Genomic DNA, 20,221 nt, shown 5'->3' on the forward strand with positions numbered 1-20,221 from the left:
TTGTCCCTTAAATACGTTTGTGTTTTTCCTAAGAATAGCAATGTTTTCCTGTAATCAGTTCAGTTGTAAACTTCAGTAAATTCAATATTAATGCACATACTCTACCATCCATGTTGTGATTTTGACACATGACTCGGATAAAGCCTTAATAGCATTTCCCCCCAGTATAGGATCCCAAGATCAGGTTTTGCCTTTAGTCTTTCTTAAACTTGAGTATTTCCACAGCTTCGTCTTTAATGACACTGACATGTTTGAAGACTACAATCTCCTCAATTTTAATAGGATGTTCCTCATTTGGGATTGTCTTAATATTTCCTTATGATTAGATTTAGTTTATACATCCCAGGGTGGAAAAGTATATAAGTGATAGGGTGTCCTCAGTATCTGAGGTATGTGATGTCCATCTGCCTCTCGATGATGGTGGTAAATGTTGATCACTCAGATTTTCACACTGTATAGTTAATACTTTTTCCCTTTGCAACTAATAAACAGTCTTTGGGGAGACTCATGCAAATATCCTATTCCTCATCAAAAACTTCCCCTAGACTTAGCGTCCATGGTGATTCTGCCCGAATCATTCTTTACTGTGATAGTTGCAAAATGATGACTTTCCAACTCCAGCATTTCCAGAGGAGAGCTATCTTAATATGCGGAATATGAAGATAGGGTTGGCTCTTACCAGCTTTATCTCTTGCTTTTACCCTAGTTCTAGGTTGACACATTTAATTATCTAGACATTATGCAATGTAACCTGTTACAGAGATCATACCGAGTCTGACCCTTTTATTTGACAGATCAAGACTAGAGTCCAGAGGCATGATGTTAACTGGAGTAGGATCCCAAACCACTTCCTCCTTAGGTCAGTCCTTTTTACTGTTATGAAACTTCATTGATTACGTTGTTTCTAGTTTAGCTTTTATGCATTTATAAAACAAAGCTGTTTCTTTTTTTTTAATAATTGGGGAATACTGTGTATATGGCTTAAACTGATGGCATCCAAATTTTAGACATTAGTCAGAGCGAAACTTCTTGCAAGAAAATTGCAAATTGAATAGTTCTCAGACTTGTAGCATTGTTGCTTAATTTTGTGTACTAGTTAACATTTATTAATAACTAGCTGCATTAATCTTGTCCTGTTGACTTATTTTTTCTTGTTCCTGAAATCAGTGTAAGGATGGCATTATCATGGCATTATGGAAAGAGTATTGATTAAGAATAATGAGTGTTAGTCTAGGACTTATAGAATATTACCTGTTTATGAGATTTTGGCCAACTCATTTAATTTCTTGGAACCTCAGTTTAGTTTTTCTGTTTGTAAAGGGAAGAAGAAAAAGGAACATATCACTAGTTCTACCTACTAAACAGGTTTTTTTTAAAAAATGAGTCAAATGAAATCGTTATAAAAATGAATAAACCAGGGTTGTAGGCTTCTGTTGAATTAATTTCATTTCACAAAATCTTCCATTAATTTTACAGCCACTCACAGTGTTGTATTCATTTTTCATGCCAGGTTCATTGTCTCGGGCTTCTCAATGTTAAAGTTCACTAATTTCCGAGAATAAGGAACCTAACACTTGCTGAACACTTCTAACCAAGCACCATATGTTACATATCATATGCTTTTAATATGTGTATAGTAGCATTACAAGGGTGTAATCCCATTTCACAGATTACAAAACAAGATTCAGTGAGGTTTTGTAACTTGCCCCAAAAAACATACTAGTTAGGTGACTGAGTTTGGACTTAAACCCAGATTTGTCCGGTTCTAAAGTCCTGCTCTTTGGAGTTCTCTGTCAGTTCAAACAAATCTAATCAGCCTCAATGTTTCTCTAATTTATTATTTTCTCATGTTATCTCTCTTTATACTTAGAGCAGCAGCTCACCCTTCCTCACTACATAATTTTCATTCCTTGAAATAATTAGCTCATACTTCTGTCAAACTTCTCTAGAATTGTTGTAGTAATGTGGTTTTCCTTGCACTCTGGTACTTCCACTATTTGTATCTTTAGTGAGGTTCTAAGCCTGGAGCACTGGGAATTTTTCTTTTATCTGTCTCATTGAATACAAAGCAGCCCATGTTGAATATAAATCATTTCTTATAGTAGAAATGATAAAATAGCATGGAAAACTAAAATGGTCAAAATATGGGCATTTGAACAATTGACAGTATCTAACAAAAATAGAAAGACATGATTTCTTAGTTTTTAATATTTTTATAAGGCATCTTTACAACTCACCTATAAATGTTTAATCTTTTAAAATTTTGTACAGGAACCTGTAATCTCAAAAAACAGTGCTTTTCTATTATGTAAGGTGTATTGGACAATAAACACATCAGGAATCATAATTACATTGTTTTATGTTGCAACTATCTCTTTAAGATCTGATTTTAGATAGTATGCAAGAAGATCTAACAAGGTTGTAGGACACAAAGGTGATCGCTTCAAACTGAGCAAGTGCAAGGTAATAATATATTTAGAGAAAAATTGTCCAAAGTTTAGTTATAGTCTGTTTTATTGCACAGTTTTCTAATACAGAGCTTAATTATTTTGAGGATTTGAAAAAACTTTAAAGGTGCTGTTTGAAGAAAAACTTGTGTTTATCTATAGATAATCCTTCAGATCACTTCTTTGTAGAGGTGAAATTGTCCTCATCAAGGCAAAAAAACTAACTTTTTAAACCAGACATCTTTTTTTTTAATGATTAATTTTATTTATTTATTTTAATTGATACATAGTTTACAATGCTGTGTCAATTTCTGGTGTACAGCAGAATGTTTGTCATACATATACATGTATATATTCCTTTTCAGATTATTTTTCACTATAGGTTATTACAAGATACTGAATAAAGTTTTAAAAAATAAACACGTAGAAATAGAGCAAAGGAGTGCTTGTCTGTTTCACACTGAAAGCAAGGTGATACATTTAAAATCCAGGAAGGTTTGGAAGGCTCATGCACAATGCAGCAGAATCAGTGTTTTATCCTTTCTTGTGGGTGAATAGATATTATGTTCAGTGAAAGTGACAGACGCAGAAGGACACACAGTGTGTGATTCCATTTATAGGAAATATCCAGAACAGGCAAATCCACAGACACAAAAAGTGGATTTGTGGTTGTCAGGGGCTGGGGATGGGGTGTGACTGCTCATTAAACCAGACATATTTTGGCTGACTTACCTACCTGATGCCAAACTTGGTCTTCAAGCTGAAGTACATGTACTCTGGGGTTAGACAGAGCTTTTCAAGAGGTAAATAGGTATCGATGGTGAATTTGTTTCCTAGGGCTCTTATAACAGTGTTTCAAACTGGATGGCCTCAAACAGCAGACATTTACCATCTCACAATTCTGGAGGCTAGAAGTGTAAAATCGAGGTGTTGGCAGGGCCATGTTCCCTCTCAAACTCTGGGTAGAATCATTTGTTCCTTTTTTGAGCTGCTGGGCTAGCAGCAATCTTTAGCATTCCTTGGCTTGCAGCACCAACTGTGTAGTCTCTGCTTCTTACTTCACACTGCATTCTGCCTGTATGTCTTCACATCATCTTCGCGTGCACGTGTGTGTGTTCATTCAATTTCCCTTTTTAAGGATACCAGTCTTACTGGACTAGGGCCCACCCTGAAAAGACCCTACTTCCAAGTAAGGTCACTAAGAGTTAAGAGTTTCCAACATATCTTTTTGGAAGGTAACAGTTCAGCCCACAGTATGTCTTTTATATGTGTACTTTTTCCTACAATTGATGTAAAATTTCTGAATTTTAAGGAAGAGCTCTTTCATATCCTCTGTTGGATCATGATGGCTATCAAATTGCTGCGTTATTTAGATCCATTTTAAAGAATGCTATAATATTTAAATGTTAATGGCAGCATTTACAACATACTGGAAATAATTTTTCCCAATCATTTAAATCTATAGTGAAAAATTTTGAATGTCAACTTAAAAAATGTGTGAGGGATTATATGGTTTTAAAAAATTGTTAAGGAGTGTGTGAGCAAACTTTTTGGAAGGCCACTGACTCTTGAGCAATGTTCTTCACCCTTGTACTATTAATATTTTAGACATTAGGTGATTTAGGTGATTCTTTATTGTGAGGAGGCTGTCTTGTGCATTGCAGGATATTTAGAAGCATCTCTGGCCTCTACCCACTAGACGCCAGGAACAGCTTCCCAGTGGTGGCAAGCAAACATGTCACCAGACATTGCCAAATATTCACTGGAAAGCAAAATTGGCCCCCATCATTGAAATAGGGCATATCGATCTCATTTCAGTTGGTAACATAGAATGTATATTAGCATTTCAGACATATGCTCATCCCAATTTTGAGTTGTATACTATATAACTACAGTCAAAAGCATAGCCTGAGATGACAGATCAAGAGATGTAACCAGGGGACATGACAATAATTCATTCATATAGCCAGTAAGTGTTATCCCTATATTAAGGCAGGTGACCAAACAGCTATATATAAATCATCTGTTAATTTTTGCCCCACCTCTGTAGATCTTAACATTATAAGTCTTTGCTTATATCTGAAGTCAGGGTAAGAAATGGCTATGTGGAAAACCTTTATTATTTTGTAGAAGTTCTTATTGAGGACCTTCTCTTACATTCTGTTACCCTTGTGTCATGAACCAAACCAAGTTCCCACAGTGATTTAGAGGTGAACTGGTATACTTTCTTTAAGTTATATCACAGTAGCTCTGTAAAGCTTTTTGCTTAACTACCAGGAAGCTCTGAGCTAAATTTCTGGTATTGCACTATCTTCCCTTAGTTGTTTCCTAGTATAATTATTACTTCCCTTTCTCTCTTCTCTTCATTTTATTACTTTTTTTCTTGTTTAAATATCTCTCAGTTATATTGAATCTGTGCGTTTTAGCATAAGCATCGTCTTGTTTTGGAAATGTTAATACATTAAATAAAGTTTATGGGGTGATAGAATTTGAACTGTCAGTAACCCAGCAAAAGGGTATAATGTCATTATAGAATTTTTTTCTGGCATCATTCTCTCAGTGTACTACTCCAGCCTAAGAAAGGACAATGATTTATTGGAAATCTGAAGATAAGTATAAAGTAGAAAATAAATATCATTTTTCTCTCATAATAAAACCTGGAGGTCTCTATGTTTGGGTTTTTTTTTTTTTAAGACTGTTATACCAAGTTCTATTTTCATTTTCTCAAAAAAAAATCTGTACTTACTGATGCTAAACATAGAGATAAGCATTTACTAAAACTAGCCTAAAAATATTTGTACCTTTTAGTTAGAAATGGTGAAGGAGGAAAAGGCACTAACATTTATTGAATGCCTACTAAATGCTGTGCCTTGTGCTAGGTAATTTATATCACATTTAATCCCCACAATAGTCTTATGATGTGGGTGATCTTAGTGCTATTTTTACCTACAAGGAATCCAAGGTTCTGAAAAAGGCAATGCACAGATAGGTCATTCTTATTCTGAAGTTTTTGCTCTTTACAGATACAAATAATATACTATACCAAATCCTAGAGGGAATAGAGAAACAAATATATTTAGAATAAGTAAAAATCTATTTAGAATAGATAAAGAAGAATCTTAGTTTACTGTAGCCAACATCTATAAGAATTTTATAAACTAAAAATACAAAATCAGATTATGTTAAATTTAATGAATTATTCAATGAGTTACCAACAAAAATTCGAGAAGTATTCTTTATCCTAGAGATGAAATAAAGGATAGTAACATTATGCAGTTCTTTCTTTGTCACCTTTGCCAAAGGCAGGAGACTAAACTCGATGGGTCTTGAATCCAACCCAATGTGGTAATTCTTTTGTGTTGAGACCACAATATCATATTATCTTTATCTTGTACATGAATATATACATATACATATACATATACATTTTATATATATAAAATGTAGCTTTTCCTAACTAAATTAAAATCTCAGATGTGATGTTGGGAGGTGGTTTGAATTAAAATTATATTTTCTTGTGTGCTTTGCTAGTGTTAAAAAAAACCAAAACCAAAACCAAATTATATACCTTACCACAGGAAAAAAAATAATAGATTCTTGCTTTTTTTTCCTGCCTTTAGTTCCATGTTTTCCAGCACCCAACATAACTTGTAAGGATTTTGGTGGCAATGAAACACATTTTACCGGAAATGAAGTTGGTTTTCTCAAACCCATATCTTGCCGAAATGTGTAAGTATGTTACTGAAGCTAAATTTTCAGATTACTTGCCTATGTTGTATTTCGATTACATGGAGTGAAGAGGTAAAGAGTTAATTTACAAGGATGATCCTGCACTAGTATAATTTTTATCTTTTTGCTTATGTCAAAAGCCTCTATTTTAAGTATGTATATTGTTTTATAAATGCAGTTTACCAACCAAGTAAAGCTCAGCAGTTCACAGTGTGTGATAAATTAAGACTGAATGGCCTCATGCCATGTCAGTTCAGCCAGTTTATGCTACCAAATGAGTTATGGAAAAATTCTGTTTTCAAAAATCGGGGGATATCTGGACTGCAAATAAGGTATTATGTACCCGTAGTATTAAAAGTACACCACTTAGTAATATTTGCATTTTGAAACTTGGTTTCATTCTTTGTAATAATAGATATGGTTGATGAATGGTAATGTTAAACAATTCAAAAGTTAGGTTAGTATATTAAGACAAATGGTTTTATTTTCTTGAGAATGTTCTTTGTTTAGAGGACTTTTAAGATTGCTGTTTATTTTCTACAGTAAAGCTAACAGTTTATTTTTATATTTATGCTTTGTACTGAAAACATGATTTAGTTTTACCCACTTTATTAATTGCTGGCATTATATTTTTGCCTTTTAACTGTACGTTGTTGCATTTTATTTGATGGCACCAATTTTACAGTTGTATCAAGAAACCATCACTATTTGACTGTTCTGCCAATTTTATTAGAATTCCTAGAAATTACTATTAGAGTCTTTTTTTTCTTTTGACCCTACTTCACAGAGTTAATAAGGAGCTTTAGATTCTGTCTTGCTGTGTAATCCAATCACTTTAAGCTTCTTGGGTTCCAAGATTTCTCATTAGTAAAGTAAAAGTAAAAATTGTTAAAAGGAATTATTTCCAAAGTACTTAGATACGGTTTAGTCAGTTTTTGAATTTATAGATTGATCTCCAAATAACAAATAATGTATTAAGTGCTCATCCAAGATATCATAGGTTGTAATACAGGTAAGAACAGCTAACCACTTAGATTGGAACCCTGGAGGTTCATATTACCTGTAATGGTAATACCACAATGGTCTGCCACTTAATTTCCAAGTTAACTCCAATTTTTCTTTTAGTGTCTCTAAGTGGATTAGGCTCAGGGCAACTGAGCTGAACTAATCATGCTCACAAGACATTGATGCCAATTATGATAAGAAATATAACTATCAAGGAAACCAGATGCTCCAAGTCTATTGGCCAATGTATTCCCCTCTTGTAGTTAAGTCTACAATTCCAAAATAGAACTTGCTTAATGAGCATTGAATCAGAACACGGGGAGTTAGATTGATGGATAATTTTAATGATAAATCACAAAATTAAAATAACCTGATATATCACTTTCCTTTATCAGAATATTCAGTACATGCTTACCAAATAGCCAGCTGCTGGTCGGCGACTGAATAAAGACTCATAGACAAATTCTTAGTCATTGAGTGTCCCTTTTCCAGTTTACATATTTTCCTTCTGTTAGCATATTCTTTTTCAAACTTATATAATACTGATACTTGATTTAAACTCCATCTCAATATTGCAGACATAGCCATTCTATAATACATTCTTCAGCAACTGAAGTGTAGTAATTATGTCTGATTGGTTACCAAGTCACACACTTTTTTATACTGGCCACCTATATTAGTTGGAGCAGCCTAACTCCTGTAACAAATGTCTTTAGAATTTCAGCGGCTTAACACAGTAAATGTTATTTCTCACCCACGTCATAGTCCGATTTGTGTTGGCTTGGAGGTCTGGATGGGGTAAAGGAAGTAATGGCTTCTCCATGCAGTCACGCAGGGGCCTGGTTCTTTTCATCTTGTGGGTTTGCTTCCTCTAGTCCTTCAAATCCTTTCCATTCAGCTAGCAGATGGGAAAGAGAAGAGGGAATCCATGTAGGAATGTTTTATGGGCCAGACGTAGAAATGGTATATATCACTTTTATCCTCATTCCATTGGCCAAAACTCAGTTTTGGCTACACTTACGTGTAAGGTGAGCTAGAATACACACAGGCATACCTCAGAGATACTGCAGGTTTTGTTCCAGACCAGCACAATAAAGCAAGTCACAGATACTTTGGTTTCCCAGTGCATATAAAAATTATGTGTACACTATATGTAGTATATAAAAAAATAATGCTGTTGGAAAAATGGCGCCAGTAGACTTGCTCGATGCAGAGTTGCCACAAACCTTCAATTTGTAAAAAGTGCAGGATCTGCGAAGTGCAATAAAGCAAAGCACACTAAAACAAGGTATGCCTGTAGTTTAGCTGTATGTCCATGAGAAAAAGAAAAATGATTTGGTGAACACTTAGACAAATCTCTGCTACACCACCGGTTTTCAGATTATTCTTTACGGTGATTTACTTATATAGATAATTGGTTTTCTAATTTCATTCCCCTTCCCAGCCAAGCTTTTTGAGAGGCTTGTTTCTATAATATTTATCTTTTATGAATTTTCCAGTATAATGCAGTATGGCTTTTGGCCATGCTGAAATTCACCAGCGATCTTTGTTGCTATATCAAATGGATATTTATAGTGCACATCTTAATCCTTCTACAGCATTTGGCATTCCCTTAAAATACTTTCTTTCCTTGACTTCTAGTATAAAACACACTTCTGTTTCCTTTGATTCCAGTTCCTTTCCTTCTTCCTTAAATCTTGATATCCCCAAAGATTCCTTTTCTCTTTTTCATTCATCTACCTCTTTGTTTCTCTCACCATCTTTATACAAAGGTCCTAAACTGAATCTGTCATCTTTTTCTTCAAATCATTCCCTTAGTCTGGCTGCTTCTGCCTTCTTAATATTTCCCAATTTTGTTCCCTTTTCCCTCCTACTGCTACTGCTCAGTAGGTTATAGCTTGAGTTTCTACAAAACCTCCCAATTTATTTCTCTACTTCTAGTCTGGTGCCCTATTCTAATGTAAATGGGGACACCTCTGCCCTCAGTTTAAAATCTGACATCTTTGTAACATTAGATGCATAAACAGGATCTCTGGGCTGTTTACCAACTCCCTGAAGATGTCCTGATTGTGGTGCAATTCAGAAAACAGGATTGTAAGCAGGAGACTGACATGAGCAGATTTGACTTTAAAATAACTTCAGCTACCTCTATTTTTTTACTCCTCTTTGCAGCAACTCCTTGAGTTATCTAATATTTCTTTTCTTGAAGTTTTTTCTTCCAGCCTTTTTAAAAAAACTGAAGTTAACATTAGTTTGTAACATTATATAAGTTTCATGTGTACAACAGTATAATTCAGCTGCTGTATACACTACAGAGTGCTTACCATCAAAGTCTACTTTCCATCCATCACCATACAATTGACCCCCTTTACCCATTTCACCCACCTCCCACCCCCTTCACCTCTGATGACCACCAGTCTGTTCTGTTTCTATGTGTTTGGTTTTATTTTGGGTTTTTGAGGTTTTTTATTCCACATATGAGTGAAATCATATGGTATTTGTCTTTCTCCATCTGACTTATTTCACTTAGCATAATATCCTTAAGGTCTATCCTTGTTGTCACGGATGGCAAGAGTCCTTTTTTTTTTTTTTTTTTTTTTAGTGGCTGAGTAGTATTCTTGTGTATATATAACACACCTTCTTTATCTATTCATTCATTGGTGGGCACTTAGGTTGTTTCCATATCTTGGCTATTGTAAATAATGCTGCAGTGAACATTGGGGTGCATATATCTTTTTAAATTAGTGTTTTCTTGTTCTTTGAATAAATACCTAGAAGTGGAATAGCTAGATCATATGGTAGTTCTATTCTTAATTTTTGAGGAATCTCCATACTGTTTTTCATAGTGGCTGCTCCAGATTACATTCCCATGAACAATGTATAAGGATTCCCTTTTCTCCACATCCTCCCCAACATCTTGTTTTTTCTTGTCTTTATGATAATAGCCTTTCTAATGTGTGTGAGGTGATACCTCATTGTGGTTTTAATTTGCATTTCTCTGATGATTGTGATGTTGAATATCTCTTCAAGTGCCTGTTGGCCATCTGTATGTCTTAAATGGAAAAATGTGTTTTCCTATCCTCTACTCATTTTTCAATCAGGTTGTTTGTTTTTTGTTGTTAAGTTGTATGATAAAGATTGCATTGAATCTCTTGATTGCTTTAGGTAATATGTATATTTTAACAGTGTTAATTCTTCCGATTCATGAGCATGGGTTATTTTTACATTTCTTTATATCTTCTTCAGTTTCTTTCAATAATGTCTTATAGTTTTCAATGTACAGGTGTTTACCTCCTCGATTACATTTATTCCTAGGTATTTCATTCTTTTTGTTGCAGTTGTAATGGGATTGTTTTCTTAATTTATCTTTCTATCTGTTTTTAGTGTATAGACATATAACAGATTTTTGTGTATTGATTTTGTATCCTGCAGTTTGACTGTATTTATTAATTCTAATAGTTTTTTTGTGGCATCTGTAAGTTTTTCTGTGTATAAAATTATGTCATCGACAAATACTGACAGTGTTACTTCTTCCTTGCCAATTTAGATGTCTTTTATTTCTTTTTCTTGCCCAGTTGCTCTGGTTATTATGTTGAATAAGAGTGGCAAGAGTGGATATCCTTGTCTTGTTTAGTGTTTCACTGTTGAATATAATGGTAGCTGTGTGTTCCTCCTCATATACTGCCTTTATTATGTAGAGGTACATTCTTCTGTTTTCATTTTATTGAAAGTGTTTATCATAAATGGATGTAGAGTCTTGTCAAATGCTTTTCTGCATCTAGTAAGATGATCATGTTATTTTTACTCATTTTGTTAATATGTTGTATCACACTGATTTACAGATATTGAGTTATCCTTGCATCCCTGAAATAAATTCCACTTGATCATGGTGTATAATCCTTTTAATGTATTATTGTGTTTAGTTTGCTAATATTTTGTTGCAGATTTTTGCATCTGTGTTCATCAGATATTGGCTTGTAATTTTTTTTGTGGTCCTTGTCTGGTTTTGGTATCAGAATAATGTTGGTCTTGTAAAATGAGTTAGGAAGTGTTCTCTCCTCTTCAATTTTTTTGGAAGAAGTTGAGAAAGTTAGGTATTAAGTCTTTGAATGTTTGGTAGAATTCACCAGTGAAGCCATCTGGTCCTGAACTTTTGTTTTTTGGGAGAGGTTTTTTTTTTATTATTATTACTGATCAGTCTATTCAGATTTTCTGTTTCTTAATGATTCAGTCTTGGAAAGTTGTATCATTCACAAATTTATCTATTTCTTCTGAGTTGTCCAATTTGTTGGCATACAGCTATTCATAGATGTCACTTGTAATCCTTTGTATTTCTTTGGTATCCATTGTAATTTCTTTTGTTTCTGATTTTATTTATCTGAACCCCCCCCCCTTTATTTTGCAGTGAGTCTAGCTAAAGGTTTGTCAATTTTGTTTATCTTTTCAAAGAACCAAAGAACTTTTCATTGATCTTTTCTCTCATCATTTCAGTCTCTGTTTATTTTCACTCTTATTTTTATTATTTCTTTCCTTCTACTGCCTTTGGGCTTCATTTGTTCTCCTTTTTTAATCCCTTTAGGTCTATGATTAGATTATTTATGGTTTTTCTTATTTCTTGAGATAGACCTGTATTTCTGTAATAAACTGTTCACATAGTATTACTTTTGCTGTGTCTCATAATTTTTGGTATGTCTTATTTTCATTTTCATTTGTTTCCAGATATTTTTAAGATTTCTCCTTTGATTTTTTTTCATTGACCCAGTAGTTGTTCAGTAGCATGTTGTTTAATCTCCATGTTTGTGATTTTTCCAGCGTTCTTCTTGTAGTTGATTTCTAGTTTCATACCACTGTTTTCGGAAGATACCTAATAAATTTATTGAGGCTTGTTTTGTGTCCGAGTATATGGTCTATTTGTGATAACATTCCATATGCACTTGAGAAGTATGTGTATTCTGCAGACTTTGGATGGAACGTTGTATATATCTATTCAGTCTATTGGTCTGACGTTTCATTTAAAGCCATCTATTCCTTGTTCTCTTTCTGTCTGGATGATCTAACCATTGATGTACATAGGGTGTTAAAATCTCCTACTCTTTAGATCTGTTGATAATACTTTATATATTTTGGTGCTCCTTTGTTAGGTACATTTATATTAATAAATGTTATGTTTCTTGATGGAGTGTCACCTTTATCATTAGTATCTAATATCCATCTTTGTCTCTTGTTACCTTTTTTGGTTTGAAATCTGTTTTGTGTGATTTGAATATGGCTACATCTCCTTTCTTTTGGCTGCCATTTGCTTGGAGTATCATTTTCCATCCGTTTACTTTGAGCCTGTGAGTATCTTACAACTGAGAAGAATCTCCTGGAGGCAGCATATAGTTAGGTCTTATTTTGTAATCCATCCAGTCATTCTGTCTTTTGATTGGTGAATTCAGTCCATTTACATTTAGTGTGATTATTGATGTATGAAGACTTGGTACTGCCATTTTATTTATTTTTTCTGGTTGTTCTATAGTTCCTTCTATTTCTTGTGTTTCTGTCTGCCATTTTAGTTTGGTGGTTTTCTATGATTTTTTTTCAGTCTTCTGTTTTCATGTTTCATGTCTCTGTACATATTTTTGTTTTGTGGTTATCATGAGGTTTGTATAAACATCTTAAAGATAAAGTAGTCCTTTTTTGCTGGTAGCATCTTATCCTCATATGCCTATACAGGTTCCATCCTTTTCCTCTCCCTCTTTATGTTTTTGTTGTCATAAATATGTATCTTAATACAAAATGTTGTGAGTTTGTTACTAAGTTTTTGTAGCTATAGTTATTTTTAATGCTTTCTTCCCCTTTAAACTTCATGCTATAACTAATTATTTAACAACCTATTCTGTTATACAGTGGCAATTTTCTGAACCTATTACTTTACTCAGTTTTGCGTACTTTTACCTTTTCATTTTTCATTTCAAGTAGAAGAGCTTATTTCAACATTTCTTGTAAGGCATTGCTAGTGGTGATAAACTCGCTCAACTTTTGTTTGTCTGGGAATGCCTTCATTTTTCCTTTATATCTGAATGGTACTTTGCCAAGAGTATCCTTGGCTGACAGTTTTTATCTTTCAGTATTATGAGTTTGTCATTACATTCTCTCCTGACATGTAGAGTTTTTGCTGAGAAATCTGCTGATTGCCTAATAGGGGTACGTTTGTAGGATATTATCTTCTTTTTCCCTTGCCACCTTTAAAACTATTTCTTTGTCATTGACTTTTGACAGTTTTAATATAATTTGTCTTGGAGAAGGTCTTCTGTGTTGAAATAATTAGATGTTCTATTAGCTTCATGGACATATATCTAGTTGCTTTCTTAGATCTGGGAAGTTTCAGCTATTTCTTTCAATAAGCTCTCTGCACCCTTCTAACCTCACTTCTCCTTCTGGGATACCCATTGTCCTTATGTTGCCTTTTCTAATGGAGTCATTAGTTCTTGTAGAGTTTCCTCATTAAAAAAAAAATCTTAGTTCTCTCCTCTTTTACCAGAATCATTTCTCAATTTCTGTCTTTGAGATCACTAATTCTCTCTTCCATATGGTCTGCTCAATTTTCATTGCTTTCTAATGCCTTTCTTCTCATTTTTCAAGTTCTACTTCCAGTGCTTTCTAATGCATTCTTTATCTCATTGAGTTCTTCAGCTCTATAATTTCTGTTTGATTCTTTTTTTGGAGTTTCAATCTCTTTGATAAAGTATTCCTTCTGTTCATTGATTTTATTCCTCAGCTTATTGAACTGTCTTTCTGAGTTTTCTTACAGCTCATTGAGTTTCTTCCTGATAGCTATTTTGAATTCTCTGTCAGTTAGACCACAATCTTCTGTGACTTTAAGTTTGGTTTCTGGAGAATTGTCATTTTCTTTTTGTGATAATGTGTTCTTACGGTTTTTCATAGTGCTTGATAAGTTGTTCCTCTGCTGGTGCATTTGAAGTAGCAAATATCTTTCTTATTTACATAAAGCTTTATTTACTTTGATTCTAACAGTTCAACAGGTTGGTCCTTTTTTTTTTTTGCTCTTCAGTAGGTGGTGCTATAGCGCAAGTTATAGCTTGATTTCTCTTACCTGAGCTGTCTGGCTGTATTTGAGAATTTGCACTTTCCACCCTCCACTACTTCTGCCAGAGGTGTCGCCAGTGCCCTCATCATTGCTGCTTGTTCTTTTGGATCACTGGTGCCTTGATGCTACTGGTGTTGCTGTTGTTGCTGGCATCACTACCGGAGACACAGGGATGGTAGGCTCCTCTGCCACATGTGGAGTTGCCAGAGTTGTGGGCACTGCCGAGTGGTGGGGACAGGGGAAGGACGGGGGGAAGGCAGGTTTGTGGGTGCTATGGGCAGGGGGTTGGGGGCTGAGTCACAGGCACAGCTGTGGCCCTTCCAGTCATTCTTAAGCCTGCTCTGTTCTGTCTTTTGCTCTCACCACATTACTAGAATTGCTCTTGCTGACGTCATTAATGATCTCCTATTGGTTAAAGTTAGTGGTAAATTCTCAGGCATTCTTATGTCACTCATCAGTCACATTTGGCCCAGTTGATCACACTATTCTCCTTAATACACTGTCTTTAGTTGACTTCCATGATTCCACACTTCAGGTTTTGCTTCTTCCTCACTGTTAGCTCCTTTCTGGTTTCTTCTCTTTTTGACCTCTTAATGTTAGAGTATCTCAGGGCTCATTCTGTGAATCTCCTCTTTTGTCTGTCTGTAATCCCATGGCTGTCTCACGGTTTTACATTCCTCCTGTATGGTTACTCCCTAATTCACATCTCCAGCCAGACTTGCCTCCCTGACTCCACACTAGGAAATCTAGCTGCCTTTTAGACAACTCTCTTTGGGGTCTGATAAATATCTCAAACTCGTGTGTCCCAAACTGATACCCTGATCATCCTTCCAAGGTCTAGTTCCTGCTCAGCCTTCTTCAACTCAGTTAATGCTCATTTCATCCCTCTAATTGCTTAGGATAACATCTCTAGCATTACCCTAACTCTTTTTTTTTTCCATACCCTGAATCTAATGCATCAGGAAATCCAGTTGGTTATACTTCAGAATATATTCAAAATCTGATCACTTCTCACTGTTTCCTTTGCTGTTACTCCAGGTTAAGTTATTAATTCTCATGTGGATTAGTACAGTAGCCTTTGAACTCCTTTGTCCCAGTGATTGAATTTGTTCAGCTAATTCATGCCTCTCAGTCCTGTTAACTGGGTAATGTATATTTCCCACTCTGTTGATTTGGGGCTTGATCATTTGATTTGATTTGGCCTTTGTAATGTTAGCAGGTATGAAACAGGCAGAGACTTAAGTGTACTTGTGGGGTTTAACTTTCATCTTGTACTTTGGTGATATGTCCTGAGAAGAACTTGTCCCAGGTAAATGCTGCACCTCAGCCTTGACCCTAGAAAAACTTAAGTGGAACTGATTTGAACTATATCCTCAGCCTGGATGCAAACTCTGACAGATTTCAGCCTGAAGCAGCATTTCCTCACTAACCCCAGCTTAGATCAGCTAAGCCACAGCCAACCTCAATTTACAGGTGTAAGAATAATTGCTTATTGTTATAAGCCACTGAGTTTGGGGACACTGTTATACATTATTGTAACATTATACATTATTGTAACAATAGCTTACAAATACTCCCCTTCATTCTGTTTTCAGCACAGCAGCTAGACTGATATTTTAAAATCTAAAGCAGATCACATCACACCTCTGTTTACCTGCATTAGCTTCACTATCTCTAAGAGTAAAAGACACAGTTTTTACTTACCATGATATTCAAGGCCCTGTGTGATCTGCCCTCCTTGCCCCTGTTACCTCTCTGTCCTCGAGTCATACTGTCCTTTGCCTTCTCTCACTCCACTCCTGCTGCACTGGCCTCCTTGATAGACCTCAGACATGTCAGCTGTGCTGCCTTTGCAACAGCAGTTTCTTTTGCCTGGGACACTTCCTTCAGAGGCAGAGCTGGCTAAGTCACTTCCCTCCCTTAGGTCTTTGCTCAAATACCACCTTCTCAATGGAGCTTACTCTTATCACCCTGCTTAAATGACCCTTGTCTGTACCCCCTGGCATTCTGGATTCACTATACACTTCTTTTTTTCATAGCATTTATGACTTTCTAACATAATATATGATTTACTTTTTGAATATGTTTATTGCTTGCTGCCACTAGATTGTAAGCTCTTTAGGGGCAAAGATCTTTGTCTCTTTTGTTCATTAATATATTCTAATAGCCTAAAATAATGCCTTGGCACCCAGTAACCACCCAGAAAGCATTAATTAAATGAATGAACCAATTAACAAATAGTAATAATTAACAGTGTCATTTTCTAAAGTATTTGCATGTTGGAAATATACAAATGTAACATTCAGGTTCTAATTCTGTGCAGAAATGGCTATTCGTACAAAGTGGCAGTTGCACTGTCTCTTTTTCTTGGATGGTTGGGAGCAGATCGATTTTACCTTGGATACCCTGCCCTGGGTGAGTATTCTTCATTAAAAAAAAAGAAAATTCTTATGCAACTTGTAGGTAAATGTACCTATTCTTATAGATTAAATCTCTGCATACTATTAATAATTACAATATAGCTAGAATTGAATACTTAGGATTCTTCTTTGAGTATGGAGGTAGCAGTTAGCTCTGTGGTCAACTTGGATAAGAAATACTGACTTTTCTGTATCTTCATCTTTATGAAAATACACACTGAACAGTGTTGTCTGTCACTTACTTAGGACTGTGGACTTGAGCTGTCATTGCTAGTGCTGGGCACATAGTGGATGTTCAATAAATGTTTTATGTATAAATGCATGTCCCTCCCTACTCTTCCAAAAAGTATCTGCCTTCTACCTGAACCTCTATCAGCATTTCCTTGGGAATGGAAACTACTTCTTTCAGGAGAAGGAGAGTTTGAAACTTCAGCAACCAGCATGAGCTGGTGTGGGAAGTGATTTCTACCCTTAGCATCCCTCCCCATACCTTCCTCCTAGCTGTAATCTTTACATTTACCATAGTTACTAATGCTTATGAAAACTATTTACATTTGGTGATAACTTGTTTGAATAATACTTTCACATGCCTGCCCTTATTTAAGCCTTACAACTCTTTGAGTTTATCATCCTGTTTAAATCTTCTATAACAGGTAGGGAAATTGTCAGCAGAGAGGTTAAGGGATTTACGGACTCTGGAGGCCTTGCTTTATACTGTGACATATTTGTTGTTATCACCCTTGCTTTATGGATAGGGAAATTGTCACGAGATTAAGAGATTTGCCCAAGGACACTCAGCTAGTGACCTGAGTTTGAACCTAAATTTTCTAGCTCAAGAGATCATGCTTTATTTACTGTAGTACTTTGCTTTTACATTAGCCCTTCCTTCGCTGAGCAAATTTAAAGTTTCTGAATGCTCTGCTTTCTAGCTAGCACAGCTAATCTTATTCTTTCCATGTTGCTACCCACCAGCGATCAAAGAGGAGTCATCGCTGTGGGGTTGGTGGGAAGCATATTTCTTGTTAGCCATACCTGGAGCTCAGGGTTGTAAGCTCATAAATGGAAGTCAAAGTTCAAAATACTATAGACGTGAATTTTTTTTTCAGTTAACAAACATTTATTCAACACTTACTACCTGTTAAGTAAGTAACAGAGTACTTTGGAAATAATGATGAAGATTGATCACAGTTCACATTTGTTAGAAGAAAATAAATAAGAAATACTTGTGTCGGTAGGCCAGTTTACTTTACAGCACTATTGCAGAACCATAATGAAGTGCTATGAGAGTACAGAAAAGGGACTGACTTAGTCAGCCTTAGGATGTGAAGGAAGACTTTTTAGAGGAAGTGACATTTGAACTAGGTTGTTAGGGACGCACAGATTAGAGATTTAGGGCATTACAGGGAATAGCATGTGCAAAGGCACAGAGTGTGAAAGAGCATGTGTGTGTGTTGGAAGAGTGGTGGATAATTTAGCCTACTGTGTAGGAAGAAAGGCAGCAAGAGATGAAAAGTGATTGCAGAGGTAGCCTGTGGTCAGAGATATAAAAGGCTTTGAATGTCTTGTTATGGAGTTTGAACTTTACCTTTCAAACATCAGTAGCCATAAATTTTTTTAAGCAGAGGAGTGTTGTGGTCAGATTTATATTTCAGGAGGAGGATACCAACGAAATTATGGGAAATGGCTTAGAACAGAGAAAGTGGTGGCAGAGGAAGCTAAAAAGAGATAGATGCAGTAGTCCTGGCATGAGTAATCGTGTAACTTTCATGCTATTTGTTAATGCAGCGTAACCTTTTCACAGCACACCTGAAAACCACATAATGTGCATAGAAGGCCTCTGAGTTGCCAGAATAAAAATCTTTTAGTCTAACTTTTTTTTTAGATGATGGATGAGTAGAAGGATGGATGGTCGGATGGAGAAACTAGGTTCATTATGAAAAATAAAATGATTCCTAACTTTTAAAAAGTTTTTAACAGAATTGAAGGGAAGGAAGAAAACTGTTTCTTTGAATAGTTTATTCTATGATGATTTTGAATAGTAGATATATTTTAAATATTTGGCTTAATGAGTGACTTTTAGCTTTCTGTGATGTGTTGGACGAGCTATAATGTCATACGGTGTTAAGTTAATGCTTTTGACTTACTGCAGCACATAGCAATGTGTTGGCATGTATATATTGTGATTTTTTTTTTCCTGCAAAATAAAACTCAATGTAATGAAGCTCCATATAAAGCTCTGTGTGGTGGCTCTAGTTAGTGACTGTTAGTTCTCTGCCAGGAGACCCGGGTCTCTGGCCACTGCTACTCCAGTCAATTATTAGGTTCATTTTGAGGCTGAGATTCTATAAATTTGCAAATGTAATTTTTAGCATTGATTTTATGTTGTAAATTTTCTTTTTTAAAAAAATCTTTAACTGACTTTATTATCACGACAACCTTTGGATGTTGATTAATTCAACAAATTTTTTGACTGTTGGCTTAAGATATAGTTTTCTCAAGATTGTTAAGTCTGTCACTTCTCATTCATCTGCTTTACAGCTTCTGAATTTTTGTTGCCATTCTTATCTTCTGTTCTCCTTATTCTGTTGGGTTTATAACTTTAAAAATCCCTTTACTGTCTTTTAGTAGGGTCTTGAAGTGAGAGTAACCATGTAACTTTCATGTCATTTGTTAGTGCAACATACCTTTGCACAGCACAGCTGAAAACCATACAATATGCATATAAGGAGCTAAGTGGGCATGTCACATTCATCATCTTTAAGCACTTTTCATATAATCTTTAATCTTTCTTCATGGTTATGAAAAGCAGTGGTAGTATTATTTGCTTTTTAAAATACTTAATACTGTTTATGATCATTGGAATTTTATAAGAACATAATGTAAATCATACAGATATGAAACTTACTCTTTTAAAGTAATTTAGTGTTGAATGTGAAAGTTCATTATATGAATTTTACTTCAGGATTAAACAAGGGAAATTTGAGGAGGGCAAAATTGAATTAAAAGATAAAATGTAAACATTCCTTTAAGAAAAAATTTCTTTGTATTTATTTCAAATTCCTTTCTAGCCTACAACTATTAGTTTATATATAGTTTTATTCCCTTTAATTTATTTATTCTCACATCAGTGCTGGTTTAGCTGGAAGCCTTTCTTCACAGTGAAGCCTTATTTTCCTTATATTCCATTTTTCTGTTTTTAACTGTGTTAACATCTGTGATTTTTTTTTTAATATGCAATAACTGGCATATTTTGTTTTGCCCATCTGTAACATTAAAAGATTATGGATTCTCAAAGATAATAGCTCTTTTGGAGCAGTTAACAGGAGAGATAACTCTCATCATGGTGATATTCCATTTAAGTGTAAATATTTTCTTATTATGAGAATAGCAAGGTGTTGTATGTTTTTAAGCCCCAAACTTAAAAATCTTTGGTTATATCATTCCCTTTTTTTCTGATTATGTTTGAAGTTACTAGTTTGGACTGGTGTAAACTATCCACAGATCATAGGACAAATAAAGGGATTTGTAGG

At 34.9% G+C, this 20,221-nt stretch overlaps 1 protein-coding gene across 6 annotated transcripts in view; it reads left to right on the forward strand.

The window, feature by feature from the left end:
• The window catches only part of TM2D1 (TM2 domain containing 1), a 73,000-nt gene that overhangs the window by 5,385 nt on the left and 47,394 nt on the right, over nt 1-20,221 (forward strand). For all 6 annotated transcript variants that reach the window (XR_004140821.2, XR_010383806.1, XR_010383807.1 and 3 more), the window contains exons 3-4: nt 6,068-6,176; nt 16,595-16,686. Coding sequence is in view for 2 of the 6 variants with exons in the window: in XM_064493519.1 (XP_064349589.1) it covers nt 6,068-6,176; nt 16,595-16,686 (201 nt within the window). In the remaining 4 variants the exon portion in view is untranslated. The remainder of the gene's footprint in view (nt 1-6,067; nt 6,177-16,594; nt 16,687-20,221) is intronic.

This window comes from Camelus dromedarius, chromosome 14 (assembly GCF_036321535.1).
Source record: "Camelus dromedarius isolate mCamDro1 chromosome 14, mCamDro1.pat, whole genome shotgun sequence".
Classification (NCBI taxonomy): Eukaryota; Metazoa; Chordata; class Mammalia; order Artiodactyla; family Camelidae; genus Camelus; species Camelus dromedarius.